Source organism: Limanda limanda, chromosome 15, assembly GCF_963576545.1.
Source record: "Limanda limanda chromosome 15, fLimLim1.1, whole genome shotgun sequence".
Classification (NCBI taxonomy): Eukaryota; Metazoa; Chordata; class Actinopteri; order Pleuronectiformes; family Pleuronectidae; genus Limanda; species Limanda limanda.
This window is the reverse complement of record NC_083650.1, coordinates 25,912,283-25,930,918: the sequence shown is the minus strand read 5'-3', so window position 1 is coordinate 25,930,918 and position 18,636 is coordinate 25,912,283. Positions and strand designations below refer to the sequence as shown.

Genomic DNA, 18,636 nt, shown 5'->3' with positions numbered 1-18,636 from the left:
ATTAAAAAAAACAAGAAAGACAAAAACATTACATTTGGTCACTGATCATCTGTATATACAGTCCTCTGATCCTTTGATGTCACATTCTTGATTCCAGATCAAAGCCAATTGACTCGCATATAAACGATGAACATTTCTCAGCAGAATCAGAATCAAAGAACATTAGCAGACGACAGTTGCACAATAATCTTGGATCTGATTACTTCCTGAAACCGCCACAGACGACCAGCAGTAGACCAGCACTTCACCCCCAAAGACACTTTGTTACCATGGATCACCGAAGTTCATCCAACAAGAAGAGGAACTCCTCACCAGTAAGTAGCTTTGGTTCTGAGCAGGCGAGACACAGGTTAAACAGTGAGTCAATGGGGATTTCTGAGCTATCCCTTTAAAGAGGTCATGAGCACAGTCCTCCAGCAGGGGCGCTGCTGTGTTAGAAACCATATAAAAGGAACGCCGGTCACCGGACGTCCAATGGATGACGACATATCTGGAAATGGAGAGGGAGAGTGAGAGGGAGACCAGGAGGGCCTGTCCTGTCGTCCTATCCTGTCCTGTCCTGTCCTGTGCTCCTGAGACTCTGCACCTCTGAATAATTCAAAGACAAATGAGTTGAAACAAATATCAAGAAAACTAGAAAGGAAGTGGCGCTCCAGCAACCGTGTTTAAAATCTCCTAGACTGGAAGAGTAGTGTTAAAGAATATAAAAAGGCTCTCCACAAAGCAAGAGCTGCCTACTACTGAAAACTAATAGAAGAGAATAAAAACAACCCCAGGTTTCTCTTCAGCTCTGTAGCCAGGCTGACAGAGAACCACACAGCCTGGCTACAGTGCATGGACCCAAAATTTCGATGTTTTGTTCCCCGAGCCACTTAGTTATCACTTTCCCCTCATGCCACGGTGCTCCTTCAAGCTGGAAAAGGCATGGTTCCTCACCAAACTGTTCTTGGATGGTTGGGAGAAGTGGCTCTCGGAGGATGTTTTGGTACCATCCTTTATTCATGGCTGTGTTCTTAGGCAAAATTGTTAGTGAGCCCACTCCCTTGGCTGAGAAGCAACCCCACAGATGAATGGTCTCAGGATGCTTCACTGTTGGCACGACACAGGACTGATGGCAGCGCTCACCTTTTCTTGTCCAGACAAGCTTTTTTCCAGATGCCCTAAACAATCGGGGGGATTCATCAGAGAAAAGGACTTTACCCCAGTCCTCAGCAGTCCACTCCCTGTACCTTTGACAGAACATCAGCCTGTCCCTGATGTTTTTCCTGGAGAGAAGTGGATTCTTTGCTGCCATTCTTGACACCAGGCCATCCTCCAAACGTCTTCACCTCACTGAAAGTGGATTCCTGAGCAACCTCTGCACTAGTGGTGCCTTGATCCTGCAGCTGAATCAACTTCAGGAGACGGTCCTGGCGCTTGCTGGACTTCCTTGGGCGCCCTGAAGCCTTTTTAACAACAATTGAACCTCTCTCCTTGAAGTTCTTGATGATCCGATAAATGGTAGATTTAGGTGCAATCTTACTAGCAGCAATATCCTGGCCTCTGAATCCCTTTTTGTGCAAAGCAATGATGACTGCAGGTGTTTCCTTGCAGGTAACCATGTTAACAGAGAAGGAACAATGATTTCAAGCACCACCCTCCTTCTAAAGCTTCCAGTCTGCTATTCTGTCTCAATCAGCATGACAGAGTGATCTCCAGACTTGTCCTCGTCAACACTCTCCCCTGTGTTAACAAGAGAATCACTGACATGATGTCAGCTGGTCCTTCTGTGGCTGAAATGCAGTGTAAATGTTTTTTGGGGTATTAAGTTCATTTTCGTGGCAAAGAGGGACTTTGCAATTAATTCCAATTCATCGGATCACTCTTCATAACATTCTGGGGTATATGCAAATTGCCATCATAAAAACTGAGGCAGCAGACTTTGTGAAAATGAATATTTGTTTATTTTTCTCAAAACTTTTGGCCACGGCTGTAGATGTCTCAACGTGTCCATTATTTATTACGTTAAAAATTACACTTATATTATTATTACCGGCAGTAATATTATTGATGAATGAATATGACCAAGTGTCTTGTGTAACTGACACAGCAGTGAAATGTAAATCGTGTTAAATGTTCAGCAGAGGTTCTCACTGCAGCTCCTCCGGTCCGCTAGGGGGCAGTCAGTAGCTCAACACCGAGAGGAGAGTAGAGATTTATTCAAAACACAACACTTTGTAAATATATTTAATCCAAATGAACAACAGGAAGTGACACATATTTAGAAACAACACACACACACACACAACATGTTTTATTATTCGGACGAGGAAATACGAGCGAGGGTGTTATTTCCGGTTAGTTACAGCCTTGAAGAGGAACCCGGTTGCCTAGCGACCAGTGGAAGAGTAGCGTCAGCTAGCCAGCTAGCTAGCGAAGTGGCTAACACATGGAGTGTGTCCCGGTGAGGACATAGGGTGAGGACATGTCTCTGAGAAGGACCGGAGCTCTGCAGCGGGTCCAGAGACAAGTGGACGACACCCGGAAGCAGGTGCGTTAGACACCGTGTCTGTGATCCTCCTGGTGGTCTGTGATCCTCCTGGTGGTCTGTGATCCTCCTGGTGGTCTGTGATCCTCCTGGTGGTCTGTGATCCTCCTGGTGGTCTGTGATCCTCCTGGTGGTCTGTGATCCTCCTGGTGGTCTGTGATCCTCCTGGTGGTCTGTGATCCTCCTGGTGGTCTGTGATCCTCCTGGTGGTCTGTGGGTGTACCACCGACACCGTGTCTGTGATCCTGGTGGTCACTGCATGTCTGTGCCTGTGATCTTCAAAGCTCGTTATATTTCAGCGAGCGATGTAAACAAAGGTCAAAGTTACGAACTTCTCCCAATCACGTGGTTTTGGTGGCTGATGCTTGAGCTGAAGTTTGAAGGAGCAGCTGAAGATCCGGGTTAGAGAGAGAGGAAGTTCTGACCTGTGTGTGGTTCTGACCTGTGTGTGGTTCTGGTGTGTGTGTGGTTCTGGTGTGTGTGGTTCTGACCTGTGTGTGGTTCTGACCTGTGTGTGGTTCTGGTGTGTGTGGTTCTGACCTGTGTGTGGTTCTGACCTGTGTGTGGTTCTGGTGTGTGTGTGTGGTTCTGTCCTGTGTGTGGTTCTGACCTGTGTGGTTCTGACCTGTGTGTGGTTCTGACCTGTGTGTGGTTCTGGTGTGTGTGTGGTTCTGGTGTGTGTGGTTCTGACCTGTGTGTGGTTCTGACCTGTGTGTGGTTCTGGTGTGTGTGGTTCTGACCTGTGTGTGGTTCTGACCTGTGTGTGGTTCTGGTGTGTGTGTGTGGTTCTGTCCTGTGTGTGGTTCTGACCTGTGTGGTTCTGACCTGTGTGTGGTTCTGACCTGTGTGTGGTTCTGACCTGTGTGTGTGGTTCTGTCCTGTGTGTGGTTCTGTCCTGTGTGTGGTTCTGACCTGTGTGGTTCTGACCTGTGTGTGGTTCTGACCTGTGTGTGTGGTTCTGTCCTGTGTGTGGTTCTGTCCTGTGTGTGGTTCTGACCTGTGTGGTTCTGTCCTGTGTGTGGTTCTGACCTGTGTGTGGTTCTGACCTGTGTGTGGTTGTGTCCTGTGTGTGGTTCTGTCCTGTGTGTGGTTCTGTCCTGTGTGTGGTTCTGTCCTGTGTGTGGTTCTGGTGTGTGTGTGTGGTTCTGACCTGTGTGTGTGGTTCTGTCCTGTGTGTGGTTCTGACCTGTGTGTGTGGTTCTGTCCTGTGTGTGTGGTTCTGTCCTGTGTGTGGTTCTGTCCTGTGTGTGGTTCTGACCTGTGTGGTTCTGACCTGTGTGTGGTTCTGACCTGTGTGTGTGGTTCTGTCCTGTGTGTGGTTCTGACCTGTGTGTGGTTCTGACCTGTGTGTGGTTCTGACCTGTGTGTGTGGTTCTGTCCTGTGTGTGGTTCTGTCCTGTGTGTGGTTCTGTCCTGTGTGTGGTTCTGTCCCGTGTGTGGTTCTGTCCTGTGTGGTTCTGTCCTGTGTGTGGTTCTGACCTGTGTGGTTCTGTCCTGTGTGTGGTTCTGACCTGTGTGTGGTTCGGACCTGTGTGTGGTTCTGTCCTGTTCTGACCTGTGTGTGGTTCTGACCTGTGTGTGGTTCTGACCTGTGTGTGGTTCTGACCTGTGTGTGGTTCTCTCCTGTGTGTGGTTCTGACCTGTGTGTGGTTCTGTCCTGTGTGTGGTTCTGACCTGTGTGTGGTTCTGTCCCGTGTGTGGTTCTGTCCTGTGTGTGGTTCTGACCTGTGTGTGGTTCTCTCCTGTGTGTGGTTCTGACCTGTGTGTGGTTCTGACCTGTGTGTGTGGTTCTGACCTGTGTGTGGTTCTGACCTGTGTGTAGTTCTGACCTGTGTGTGGTTCTGACCCAGGTGGACATTCTGCTGAAGGACGTGCAGAGTCAGGCTGGATCCACTGAGGAGGCGTCTCGCAGGTAAACAGCTGAGTCATGGTTCCTCTTGGTCTGGAGCTCCTCCTCCTCGACCTTCATCCTGGTCACAGTTTGTCTCCTGAGGTTCTGAGGTTCTGAGGTTCTGAGGTTCTGTGTGTTTCCTTCAGGTGTCAGGAGCTGCAGGCGTTGGCAGAGAAGACCCTGAGGACGCTGAGGACACTCACCAAGGTCAGTGCTGGGATCATTCATCTCAGCTCCAGCGTGCAGAACATACACAGCATCAATTCACCGACAAATACAAATGGTTCATTTCCTTCAACTTGAGGAGAATTATGGTTAGAAATCAAATGTCCGAGACGAGCTTGAATCCACCTGAGTTCTTCCTGTCGGTACCTGAGAGGAACGGTGGAAAATGAGCAAACATCTCATCCAAGTGTCAGAGAGAGACAGACGTCCTCAGGATAAACTCCCTGTAGTGAGTGTTGCTCAGGTTTGTTCAGCTGGATGAAGTTGTGTTGTTGTGTTGTTGTGTTGTTGTGTTGCTTCCCAGGCGGATGAGCTGGCTCCGGTGGGAAACTACGCCCAGAGGAAACAGGAAGTGGAGACACGCCTGCAGGTCAACCTGGAGCGTCTGAGCTCGCTCTCGCTGACGCTGTCACCACCAGGACCCAGCGGCGCCGCCGGGTCAGTGCCGGGGAACACACACACACACACACACACACACAGGATACGCTTCATTATTGTTTACTTATGATACATATTTTCCTTGTTATTCACTCATGAACATCATTATCCAAATGCTTCTGTGAAGGAGCTGAACAGAAACAAAGTTGAAACTTTTCTTGTTGTTCTTTTCGTCCACAGTTATTCTCCAAAGGAAGAAAGTGATAAGGACCACGAGGGCGAAGACAGTCATAGTGATGATGATGATGATGATGATGATGACAGTGATGAGGATGAAGATGAGCAGCGAGCTGGGAACCCCCCCCCCCAGTCCGACTCTCCCAGCTACAGAGTCCTCAGTGATTTCCAAGGAGAGCAGGACGGAGATCTGTCTGTCCAGGTGAGGGACATGTCCTGCTTCTCTCTTTATTCCTGTTTGTTCCACATTCTTAATCTTCAGCTTCCTGTGGGTGTGTGGTTAACTTCAGCATGATATATATGATATATATTTATTATATGAATCAGATTACATCAGTCAATCAAACTTTATCTGTAGAGCTCATATTCACAGGTCCCAGTTTGTCCCATAGTCTTTAAACAAGGTGAGACGTCCTCTGTCCTCAACAAGAGTCAAACTACTGAAACCTGTAGCAGGTGAAGAAGGTAGAAACCTCAGAGACATGTGAGGACCCGTCTCCAGGACAGAGACACGTGTGAGGACCCGTCTCCAGGAGACACGTGTGAGGACCCGTCTCCAGGACAGAGACACATGTGAGGACCCGTCTCCAGGAGACACGTGTGAGGACCCGTCTCCAGGACAGAGACACATGTGAGGACCCGTCTCCAGGAGACACGTGAGGACCCGTCTCCAAGAGACACGTGTGAGGACCCGTCTCCAGGAGACACGTGTGAGGACCCGTCTCCAGGACAGAGACACATGTGAGGACCCGTCTCCAGGAGACACGTGAGGACCCGTCTCCAAGAGACACGTGTGAGGACCCGTCTCCAGGAGACACGTGTGAGGACCCGTCTCCAGGAGACACGTGAGGACCCGTCTCCAAGAGACACATGTTAGGACCCGTCTCCAGGAGACACGTGTGAGGACCCGTCTCCAGGAGACACATGTGAGGACCCGTCTCCAGGACAGAGACACATGTGAGGACCCGTCTCCAGGAGACACGTGAGGACCCGTCTCCAAGAGACACGTGTGAGGACCCGTCTCCAGGAGACACGTGTGAGGACCCGTCTCCAGGAGACACGTGAGGACCCGTCTCCAAGAGACACATGTTAGGACCCGTCTCCAGGAGACACGTGTGAGGACCCGTCTCCAGGAGACACGTGTGAGGACCCGTCTCCAGGAGACACGTGTGAGGACCCGTCTCCAGGAGACACGTGTGAGGACCCGTCTCCAGGAGACACGTGTGAGGACCCGTCTCCAGGACAGAGACACATGTGAGGACCCGTCTCCAGGAGACACGTGTGAGGACCCGTCTCCAGGAGACACGTGTGAGGACCCGTCTCCAGGATACACGTGTGAGGACCCGTCTCCCAGGAAACACGTGTGAGGACCCGTCTCCCAGGAGACACGTGTGAGGACCCGTATCCAAGAGACACGTGTGAGGACCCGTCTCCAGGATACACGTGTGAGGACCCGTCTCCCAGGAAACACGTGTGAGGACCCGTCTCCAGGAGACACGTGTGAGGACCCGTATCCAAGAGACACATGTGAGGACCCGTCTCCCACGACAGAGACACATGTGAGGACCCGTCTCCAGGAGACACATGTGAGGACCCGTCTCCAGGAGACACATGTGAGGACCCGTCTCCAGGAGACACATGTGAGGACCCGTCTCCAGGAGACACATGTGAGGACCCGTCTCCAGGACAGAGACACGTGTGAGGACCCGTCTCCAGGAGACACATGTGAGGACCCGTCTCCCAGGAGACACGTGTGAGGACCCGTCTCCCAGGAGACACATGTGAGGACCCGTCTCCAGGAGACACATGCGAGGACCCGTCTCCAGGAGACACGTGCGAGGACCCGTCTCCCAGGAGACACGTGTGAGGACCCGTCTCCAGGAGACACGTGTGAGGACCTGTCTCCCAGGACGGACACGAGTCCAACAGATGTCCCGTGTAACAGAGGACATCAGAAAAATATAATATTTAAAACATTGATTAGAATAAACAGTTGCATTAAACACATGTGATGAAAGGACTTATGTGATATTGAATTGATGTAAACAGGCCGAAGCTCAGGGTTGAATGTCAGACCTGGTGGTCGTTGAGTTTTGTCTCCTTGTGTCTCCTTGTGTCTCCTTGTGTCTCACGCTGCACCTGCTGACTGTGAGGATCTTTGAATCTTTGAATCTTTGAATCTTTGAATTCATTGGACGACTGTTGCTGTTTCCAGAGCGGTGACGTGTTGAGGATCATCAGGAGGACGGCAGACGGATGGTGGCTGGCTGAGGACGGGGACGGCAACCGAGGAGTGGTCCCAAAGACCTACCTGAAGGTAACACAACCTGCTACCTACCTGAAGGTAACACAACCTGCTACCTACCTGAAGGTAACACAACCTGCTACCTACCTGAAGGTAACACAACCTGCTACCTACCTGAAGGTAACACAACCTGCTACCTACCTGAAGGTAACACAACCTGCTACCTACCTGAAGGTAACACAACCTGCTACCTACCTGAAGGTAACACAACCTGCTGCGAGTCTGCACCACACGGTGGACTCACACGAGCAGTACCAGGACGCTCTTATGATGTAATCGTGAACACGGCGAATGGTATAAATAAAATAAAATGACGTTTTGCAGCAAGTTTTCCACATTTCAACCGACGACGGCTCAGTTACACAACTGCTGAGATAGTTTGTGTGTTTTTTTATGGAGGACCATACATGAACTAAGTATGAATAAATAAATAAATGTATAAATAAATACTGAAATAAATAAATAAGGAAATACATACATTAATACAGAAATAAATAAATAAATACGTTAATAACAACAGAAATGTCTAAATAAATGTCTTAAATATATTTCCACATTTATTCATTTATTGTTATTATCAATACGTTAATAACAACAAAAATGTCTAAATAAATGTCTTAAATATATTTCCACATTCATTTATTTATTGTAATTTACGTATTTATTTATTTATTTCTGTATTAATTTCTGTATTTCCTTTTTTATTCATTTATTTATTTAATTTCTGTATTTATTTATACATTTATTTATTTATTTATTTATCAGTCATGTATGGTCCTCCATAGTTTTTATTGTCTCCACACACTCAACACAACTTTCACCAAAATACAAAGAGAGGACATTTGAAAAAAAGATTCATACATATTCATAGACATAATAAAGTGAAAGTACCTGTTGTGCTACTGTCAAAACTAATTCTTCAGATTGATTCTGGTGTTGATGACGAGGATGATGATGAAAATGAGGAAGAGTCATCTGAGGAGGAGGAAGAGCCGACTGATGACAAACACAGGTTCAACTTTTTAATCTTATTTTAAGTTTAGAGACATTGAGCAGCAGCTTGTTGTGTGTGTGTTGCCCATCAGATTAAACAGATTTCCACAATTTATGTAAATGATGAACAGCCATCAAATATCAATCATTTGAATATTGGTGTAAAACTAATAGAGATTCACGTTTCCAGTGGGGCTTCACATTCCAACTGGTCCACTGTGAGGAAGGCTCTGACTGAGGTACAACTACGTTATTAACTACATTTAACTAGATCTGATACCACCATTGGTGAACCTACCATTATACTGTGTGTGTCTGTGTCTGTGTGTGTGTGTGTGTGTGTGTGTGTTTGTGACAGATTGATGCAACAGATGTCCTCTCTGCTATGGGGGCTATACCTTCTGGATTTAGACCATCAACTCTCAATAAATTGCTGGTGGAGGAAGGTCATTATACAAAACAAACACAAACCCCCTCCCCCCCCCCCTGCATGATCTGATCTGCATGTCCTGTGTGTATACATGTAGTGTGTGTTTTCTTGTGTTGTTGTTGTGTCTCCACATCCTGTATCACCTGTAAAGGGGGGGCGGGATTTCTTTGTGTTCTTTTTCTTTGGCCCCACTGATAGTCCTTGTTGATCCCTGTGTTGCTTTGTTTAAATAAATACTGTCTTTGTCTTCTGTGTGACTGCCCCCCCACTTCTTCAAACCTGTTGCATTTATGTTACGTCCTGCTACGAGCCACCAGGGGGCGTAACATAAATACACACACACCTTTCATTGGCTGCACTTGCAATATGACCATATGTTAGTTCTTTAAACCAGAGCATTTGGACGATTCTCTCACATTTATTGTCACCACCACATCATCACATGTCATCTCTTTGTGTTAGAATTCAAAGTGATCACATTGTGTATCTTGTTGTAGGTGTAACGTTCAGAGGAAGTCAGCATATTCAGCCTGATCTCAGCCAATCACAGCTCTCCTTTAAGGACCTCTTCCTGGACCCAGACAGCGGCAGGGTGAGGCTCTCTCTCTCTCTCTCTCTCTCTCTCTCTCTCTCTCTCTCTCTCTCTCTCTCTCTCTCCCTCCCTCTGTCTGTTCACTTCCTCTTTGATCGAACCCGGTCAGATCCGTGTGATCTTCCCTCCGTCTCCTGTTGTGCAGGTTCGTGCTCGGCAGGTCCGCACTTGTGTCTGTTTCACTTTGTGGAGCTGCAAGATGATTCCCACCCCAGGGGTCGGAGTTCAGGTCCTGAGCCGACACATCCGCCTCTGTGCCTTCGATGGAACTCAGGTATCAGCGTTACCAGCTTTATGTGCAGCTCTACTTGATTTCCTGTATTTATTCTCTTAAGTTTTCCCTGTAAATCCATCTTTGAACCACATGTCGTAAACTTCTCGTTACTGCTGGTTCTGTGATGCATGTGCTCTAGATGTTCTATCCCAGAGTTTCCTTCCATGAGCGGACCTTGTGTTTCAGGTGTTGAGTAACATCCACACCGTTCAGGCCACTTACAACCACAAGAGCCCGAAGACCTGGAGCTTCTCCCCCCGGGTGAGTTCACAGCTCTCTGTGGTGAACGATGATAAAACTGTTTCTAACTAGGGTTGCAAAGGGGCGGAAAGTTTCAGGTAAATTTACAGAAACTTTCCGGAAACTTTCCACGGGAAGTTAGGCTCGGGAATTTTGAAAAAAAAAAAACACTACGCAAATTAAACGCTGAGCAATAAAAACATCATTCAAAACTCTATTTTAAAGATGTATGGAACGTTGAGTTTCAAGCCTCCACTGGTCATTCTTCCATCACATGCACAGATAACTCCCAGCATGCTTCACTCTACAGCAGGACTATTGAGGCCTGCTGTAGAGTGAAGGACTAGTCAGGTAAGTTTCCATGATATTACTGGGAAAATATATTAGCATGCTGATTGAGGATTGTTCATCTGTTCATCTAGACTATTTCCATTCATTTATCCATCAATTGTAAAATATGTTCACAGACGATTCCAATTGTTTGTCTAACTATTTATATCTCTGGCATTGCATTAGTGTTTTTTTACAAACTTTGTTCTCATCTTATTCTACAGAACAATGCCACGTGCACTCTCTCATGTGTGGAGACATTTCACCTCATCCAATGTAGAAGGAAAGGCTGTGTACATTTGCAAATACTGTGCAAAGACCTATGTTAAGAATGACACAACGATGCAGAAGCATATAGTCAAGTGCCCAAAGTTTCCTCAGGGCTCAAATCAGCCTATGACAAAACAAAATGTTTATATTTATGTCTGTATATGACAAGGTAAATACAGTTAGTATAAATTACCCACAACATTTCCAGTTAATTCCCGTTAATTCCCATGGAAAGTTTCCAACTTTGAATATTCCCGGAATTTTGCAACCCTATTTCTGACACTAAGAACCTAAGGATTTTATTCCCTGAGATGAAACATAATGTTGAGGATAATCCAGAGTGTATGATGTGCTCCACCCAGATGACCGGTGTCCTCCCCGCCCTCCTGGACGGAGACTGCTTCCTGCGCTGCAGCTCTGCGTCTCCGGACCTCGGGATCCTCTTTGAACTGGGGGTCACTTTTATACGGAATGTGAGGACAAATGATGGAGAAAATAAGAAACTTGGAAAATGGAGCATGACTGATCCAACAGAGCTTCTCTCTATAGCTACTTGTGTGTGTGTGTGTTGTAGTCGACGGGTGAGAGAGGAGAGCTGAGCTGCGGCTGGTCGTTCCTCAAACTGAGCGACGACACGAGGAATCCACTTCCCAACAGGTACACACGTCTATTTGAAATCAGCCAGACACACATCAGGGTCACTCATGGTTTTCCATTTATGTGTAAATTCAACTGAGCATTTGAATCTGGGTCTAGGACCTATGAGCTGCCGGTGAACGGGGGAACTCCCTACGAGAAGGACGTGGCGATGGAAGCTTCAGGCACCAGAGGATGTGAGATGATGCAGCAGAGCTCAGAAGAAGTCCTCACAGGAAGTGACTTGTGTGAAACCTTTCCATGTGTCTGTCCTCTCAGCTCCAGCCACCGGTGTCTTCCAGCAGATGCTCCAGGCCAGACGGCAGCCGAGACTGATTCTCAGGTTCAGATCCACCAGCAGGCGGACCAGAACGCAGCTCAGGTGGGAACATCAGCAACCACGTGAACTCCTCAGCAGACGTCTTCAGAGACCCTCAGCCTCATGTGTGTGTGTGTGTGTCCCTCAGTCTCCTCCCGGACACGCTGCTGCACTGTGTGAGCTGCGTCCACCTGCTGGCTCTGCACAGACAGCTGCTGGCTGACACGCTGCTGATGGACCGGCCCACCATGCAGGATGCAGGTAACACACCCTCCTCTCATCCAAACTGCACACATCACTGTTTCCATAGGAGCCACTTTGAATAACACTTCTGTTTCAGATCTGATCTGCAGCCCGGTACTTTCTACATTTCCTGTCCTGTTGGAGCAGCCGGACCTGCTGGACGCGCTCAGGGTCAGTTCAGGGGGGGGGGGGGGGCCCTCCGAGTCCCGGGTCAAAGCACAAGTCTCTCAATCCTGATTCTTTTACCAGCTTTATACATTGTAGTGTAGAATTAAAGAAGGAATATTTTCTTTGAGTTTTCTAAACATAGATAGAACAAGTCATGAAAAGTCTCCTGACACAGTCAGTACAATATTTGAAGGTTAGTTTCTTCCGCAGCTGATTGGCTCATCCCGTCGCTATAAAAGCAAGAAAATCCTAAATATATTATGTTTTGAAATGAAGTGATTAAAGTCAATCAATCATATTTTATTTGTATAGGCCATATTCACAAATCACAATTCGTCTCATAGTGCTTTAATCCTCTGTCCTAAACCCTCAGCAAGAGTCAGGACAAACTACTAAAAAAAAGTGAGAAACTAAATAATCTTTTTATTTTGCATGTGAATTGATGTGTTCTCCTCAGGGTGCGTGGCTGGAAACTGAGATCAACATGAGCCGAGCACAGAAGGTGAGATTTCCTGTGTGTGTTTGTGCAGTACCAGTGTCGGCCTGTAGAGGGGGAGCTCACAGTGTGTTGGAGTGTGTCCCTGCACACTGAGGACGAGCTGATGTAAACTGCAGCTTCCTGTCTGTGTGTTGCAGAGAGACTTGCCCTTTGTCAAACAGGAGTTTGTGAAAGTCTACATGTCGTCCGTCTACTTCCTGCTCCACTCGCCCTCGCTGCCCCCCCACCGCTGGGCCGACGCCCCCTCGGAGCAGCAGCGGGCCAGAGCCATCTACGCCACCCTGGATTCCCTGAAACACCAGCAGCACACCACGGGCCAATCAGGATGTCCGGAGGTCTACGTGGACCCCATGCACCCCCACCTCGCCTTCGATATCACAGAGTTGACCTTTGACCTCCTCCATGTAGCGCGGGGACGATTACATCACTCTCAGGGGAAAAGTACAACTTGAGGATTGATTGTATTATTATGAAATGATTTAAATTTTTTAGATAAGGCATCAGCTTGGTTTACTAACGTGAATAAAAACCTTGAATGTGCCATAAATACAATTATGAAACATGAAAACTTAAAGAATAAAGCTGCTAATATTCTATATTTTTGTCAGTCAATTAATATGATTAGAAGACAAACTACGGTAGGTTAATCCATTTCTTACTGATTACTGTGGCTCTTCATGAAAACACAGTAATTATATAAAAATGAATGATCACGAATAAATTACTGATTTCTTTACTTAATCAAAACAGGGGCCAATAAACCTGTAGAGATGGAAACATGATCCTCAACACAAGTGAATATTAGAGAATATCTTCAGAACTGACTCATTATAACTAAGGAACATGTCACTGGTTTCTGTCTTTTAATTTTTCGACAGAAATCAAAACACATTCTATAACCACACTCCTCCACATGTCTATTCTGCATTGTGACAGGAAATGAAGTTCAGCTTTAAGAAATACTAGCACGTTGCTAACTCATTAATATACAATACATCCATAAAGACGTCTTTGTGTAGAGCAGCGTGAGAACTGAGAGGCTGAAGAGTCTGTTGATAGACAGGTGGGAAATAAAGGTTGAGCTAATGTAGACAAAGGTCACATTATCAACTACATCGTGTGTCTTTAATCGCAGTTTGTTCCGAGACGTGTTTCTGTACGAATACAACCAGAGATGAATAAGTAGCATGTGTTCATACTTTATCCTAATGTCTAATAAAATTACCTTAGTGGATAATCACAGTTTTTTCAGTCCCGTCTTCCGACTGTTCACTGACAGGCTCCACTCATCTCTCCACCCATTACCACAGTGTGTGTGTGTGTGTGTGTGTGTGTGTGTGTGTGTTTTGTGGTTAAGACAAGCCTTACATAATTTTACATTTAATTACGAGAGAAGATCTAAATGGTGAATTTTCAGCACTTATCAATCACCTCTGCCTGAGAGATATAAAACATATTTACAGATTTAAAGTTACAGCTTAAGTTTTTAATGTGTGTCAGCAAATGAAGAACTGGCCTCACTTCATTATGTTGAGATGTAAATAAAAACTATCGTTACAGAAACTATTGTTAAATCATTAAGCTCTGAGCGTGGGAGTGGTTAACATTGTTTTTTTTTTACGGAACAGCAATGCACCTCGAAAGAAGTTGGGACTGATACAGGAGTTACTGCAAACTTGCAAGTTAGATCATTTCACTTCATCTGTAAATATGTGTAATTATATGCATGTGATCACAGAAGCGACTTTAGAGGCCACATTTTATATGCTCTGTTCAATCCATGAAGTTATAGTTGGAAAAAGGCTGGAACACCAACTGGGAAAATTGGGCAACCACCTCAGGGTCACAGATCCAAGTTGAATGTGTGTCAGTTATTATTGAGATTTGTTTAATTGCTATTTTGATTGAAATATGCATATAACCGAGTTATGGTCAACACTGTAAATACAAGGATTACTAGACTAAAACAGTAAGTGACTGAAGATGGGCAAGGTTTTTTAAGGGACTCTGTCACCATCTAGTTTTTAAAGGGCAATGCTGGATTTCTTCTACTTTTCTTGTTGTCAACAAAAGACTGAAGAAAACTTTATGTTATTCCTTATGATATTATGCTTAAATGAAAAAAACGTATTAAAAGCTTCTTTGTTCCTAATAAACTCATGAAACCACGAAAAAAAGCCATAGTTTAACTTTCATGTTTAAGGGGTTTTCATAAATTATATGATTTATGAAAAGTATATGTATTTATTATCTTATTAGGATAATTTAACTTTTATCTTTAATTAATATTATCTTATTTATGCTTAACATGCTCCTTACTATCTGCTACAATATTCTTTAAAAGTATTTAGCTTATTTTAAATACGAACGTTTAAATCAAGATATATATACTGAATGTCTATTCACTTTAACCTTACAGTTGCAGTGAATATGTTGTGTTTAATTCATTGATATTGAGTTATTTTGTGTAGATTTTTATATAGTTAGATGAGCTTCATGAAGCATTGAAGCTTTCCACCAAATTGGTTCACTCGTGGGCTGAAGCTTCATGGTGCTTAATTTGCTCCACTGCGCCATCAAGTGGACAATAAATGGCAGGCAGCGCTCTATATACAGGTGCATCTCAATAAATTAGAATATCATGGAAAAGTTCGCTATTTCGATAATTCAATTCAAAAAGGGAAACTCATATATTATAGATTAATTACACAAATAATTAAATGTTTAAAGCGTTTATGTCTTTACATTTTGATGAATATGGCTTACAGCTGATGAAAACCCCAAATTCAGTATCTCAGAAAATTAGAATATTACATAAGACCAATAAAACATAGGACAGGCAGTTTCTTTTTTTTTGCAAACAAACGCAATATAACAATATAAAGTCCCAAGTCTGGGGGGGGGGGGTCCATGGCAGCCGGCTCGCAAGGCTTTGATCGTCACCACCTACGTCATCAACACAAGCCTCGACACACGCTGCGAAGCTTCCACACGAAAGGACGCATCACTAGCTGCAGTGAGTTCATCCCACCTGCAGGTGTCGCTGTGTGAAGTGAACCGTAAGTTCTCGGTGTCTCCGGGGTCAAAGGTGACGACTTGTGAAAATTGACACGCACTATGGCGACAGTAAAACTAAGTAAATCTATGTGATGGAAATTCCTCTTGTGATTTGAAATAAGGAAATTCTCAGACTGGAGTTGCCTTTGAGACATTTTAATAGTAAGCTCTGCAGAAGTTACACAACAAGCACGGGTGCTCAAAGTGGAACTGGCCCCAAGTTCACAAAAGCCAGAACTTGTAGAAAGAGGCGTTTCACAAAACATAAGATGAGAAAAAGACATGAAATCATCATCTGTGTCTATCTGCTGTGTCCGTCCGCTGAATCAGTTGGAAGAAAACATCACCGAATAAGGGCAGGAAGAGGAAGGAGGGCTCCTCCAGGAAACACATACATGATCATTTTAATATTGATGATTCATTAAATGGACTTAAAAGCCTGCCCGTTGCAAATATGATGATCAATACTGCTGTGGAAAATTGATTTGTCCACTATAGACCTAATGTCACAGTTCACCAGGAAGGAAAAGGCCCATTAAAAGTTATAATTAGCTGGTCATGTTTGGAGAAATGAGGAATTTGGTAACACATAGCGACCTCTGCTGGTCACTATTTCAATACATATATTTAATCAAGCTACTTATGTGTGCTGCTCAAGATATTTTATGTCAAAAAGAACATAAGTCATTCATTTATGTTGCAAATACATAGATTTATTGATGCATTCATTAATTTACAAGTTTTTGTATATCTACTTTATCTTAACAAACTATTTTCTATAAAAGAAGGATTGCATGAAACCAAAAGCAGTCAATTTTTTGTAATTTTGCATTTTATTCTGACCACAAAAACCGAAAGACGGTTATTTTTCTAACGATAATATAATATCCCTCCCAGCATCATTACATTAGGAAACATCCAGCTGCATCAGTTGTGAAGACAAATACTCACACACACAAGTTGTGTGGTGAGAGCTAAGAGCTGAAATCTCATTCACAAGGAGAATGAGTGAAGGAGTCAAAACCAGACAGAGTCCAAATGATCCAAAGTGTCAGTTTGTGTTGAAGAACCATCACAGAGCAGATTCATGAAGTAATAACACACAAGTACATCACAAGACATTTCTAGTTTCTTTCACTGTAAAGAAACAATAGACAGAATCATCCAAATATTCATGAATGCATTAATGTTATAAGAATCACTATTGACACAATAACTGTTTTTCTAATGCCAGGATGTGTTCTCTCTCTTTCACTCAAGGTAGAGGAAGGAGGACTCTTCCAGGAAACACACACACACATTAATGATCACATTTCCACACACTTAATATAGGTTAAAAAAAAATCATTCCAGTAAGGGCGCATGCATTACATTTCTTTATGCTGGATATATGGTGCTGTCTGGTAAAAGTGTACAGTTGCAACCAGGAATCTGTTTTGTAAAAGCTTGCCCTGTGCTGTGGGTCTTTGTGATTCCCTTAGTATAAGACATACTCAGCTGTAATGTTATAAACCTGCCTAGCAACTCATTACATGTTCCTTCCGATGGAGCCTCTCCCTGTGTCTGGTGTTAGTTAGACATTCTTGCCGGGCTGCATACAGTTCCTGATGCTCTTTACACACAGACGCACAGTTTAAGCATATAATCAAACAAAGGCTAGTTTTTCTACATCCTTCATAGTTATGGTTTAACTGCGTACAGTGATAGAGGTGTGTACATGTGCAGACATGAAACTTTAGCGCATGCAATAAAAGTGAGAGTCACATTTTTAAAGCTCAGTTTTTGTTTTCTTGTCGGAACCTTTCTCCTCCTCGTGGAAAACTTTCCCATCAGCCTGTTTTTTCCACCTCAAGGTGACGCCACTCAGTCCGTTCTCCTTCAATCTGTCCTGGAGCTGAAAAACAGAAATGGCAGCTATTTGAAATACTTTTAACAGATTCCTTTGCTCTCTAATACAAAGAGTTATGTGTTTTTAGTCAATTCAATTCTATTTATATAGCGTGTAAATCATAATAGACATCATCTCTAGGAACTTTACATAGAAAGTCAAGACTTTCAAATGTATAGAGAAACCCAACCGTTCCCACAATGAGCAGCACTTTGGAGACTGTGGAGAAAAAACTCATAAACTGGAAGAAACCTCTAGAGCCAGACTCAAGGTGGGCAAGAAGGAGAGGGGGGGTGTAAAAGAGGGAAGAGAAGAGAGAGAGATAGTGGGAGGAGAGGAGGCTGGAAAAGAGGGGATGGAAGAGGAAGACAGGGGGCGAGAGAATAGAGAGGGACAAACAAGAGAGATCATTATTAATGGAATGATGTTATTAATAACAGCACTAATAATTCCTCATATAAAAATAATAATAATAATGATAACAATAATTAAAAGGAGAAGATGTAGTATAATAATTGTTGTTTGTCTGAATCCTGCAGCTCCGGACAGCATCAGGTCCCAAAGTAACATTTTCTTTTGAGGTATTTTTGGTCTTTATCAGAAAGATAATATTTACATGGACACTGCTCTTTCGTGGCAGGAGCTGTAACTGCTCAGCTACCAAGATATTTGTCTGCTGGAATGTTTGTATTTTGTGATCGTCACATAGCAATCATGCCAAAATCAGGATTCATCTTTCCTGGTCTCAAATACAAAACTGCAGATCTACATGAGCATTTCCTGGAAGAATAATCTGTCAACAGGATTATAACTCTTCTTTCTTCTGGCTGCTTTGCATTGTAGAACATCTGTGACTGGAGTTTTATTGACATTCACTCCTTCATGGTTATTTGATGATGTCAAACTCTGTAATACATTTGTCCAGGGTCTATGAAGGAGTTATTGTTTCAGGGTGGATTTTGGAGACTTGCCTGTTTCAGAATCTTTTCTTTCTTGTCATTCAGATCCACAGAGGAGCCCTGTATCTTCACCCTCACCACCGCCTTCACTGCTGCTTAGACAAAGAAGGAGAAGAGAAACAGAACACGTTTAATGTGGTCTGTGGTTTTGTGAAACCTACAGTTATTCCTGTGG

At 44.4% G+C, this 18,636-nt stretch overlaps 1 protein-coding gene across 1 annotated transcript; it reads left to right on the top strand.

The window, feature by feature from the left end:
• Positions 1–2,304: 2,304 nt before the first annotated feature.
• Positions 2,305–13,072, top strand: LOC133020749 (nephrocystin-1-like). The gene is made up of 20 exons (XM_061087449.1): positions 2,305–2,530; positions 4,378–4,439; positions 4,565–4,625; positions 4,948–5,081; positions 5,262–5,460; positions 7,474–7,575; positions 8,487–8,575; positions 8,747–8,795; positions 8,915–9,002; positions 9,484–9,578; positions 9,724–9,852; positions 10,039–10,113; positions 11,055–11,165; positions 11,267–11,349; positions 11,449–11,525; positions 11,608–11,710; positions 11,796–11,908; positions 11,988–12,061; positions 12,516–12,560; positions 12,695–13,072. The coding sequence occupies exons 1-20, from the start codon at positions 2,465–2,467 to the stop codon at positions 13,007–13,009; spliced, it is 2,070 nt and encodes a 689-aa protein (XP_060943432.1). The 5' UTR covers positions 2,305–2,464; the 3' UTR covers positions 13,010–13,072.
• Positions 13,073–18,636: the final 5,564 nt, after the last annotated feature.

Coding starts and splice junctions, on each gene's coding strand:
- LOC133020749 (XM_061087449.1), top strand. CDS start 2,465: ATGTCTCTGAGAAGGACCGGAGCTCTGCAGCGGGTCCAGAGACAAGTG. Junction 5,082..5,261: donor GGACCCAGCGGCGCCGCCGG/GTCAGTGCCGGG, acceptor TTTCGTCCACAG/TTATTCTCCAAAGGAAGAAA. Junction 12,062..12,515: donor ACCTGCTGGACGCGCTCAGG/GTCAGTTCAGGG, acceptor TGTTCTCCTCAG/GGTGCGTGGCTGGAAACTGA.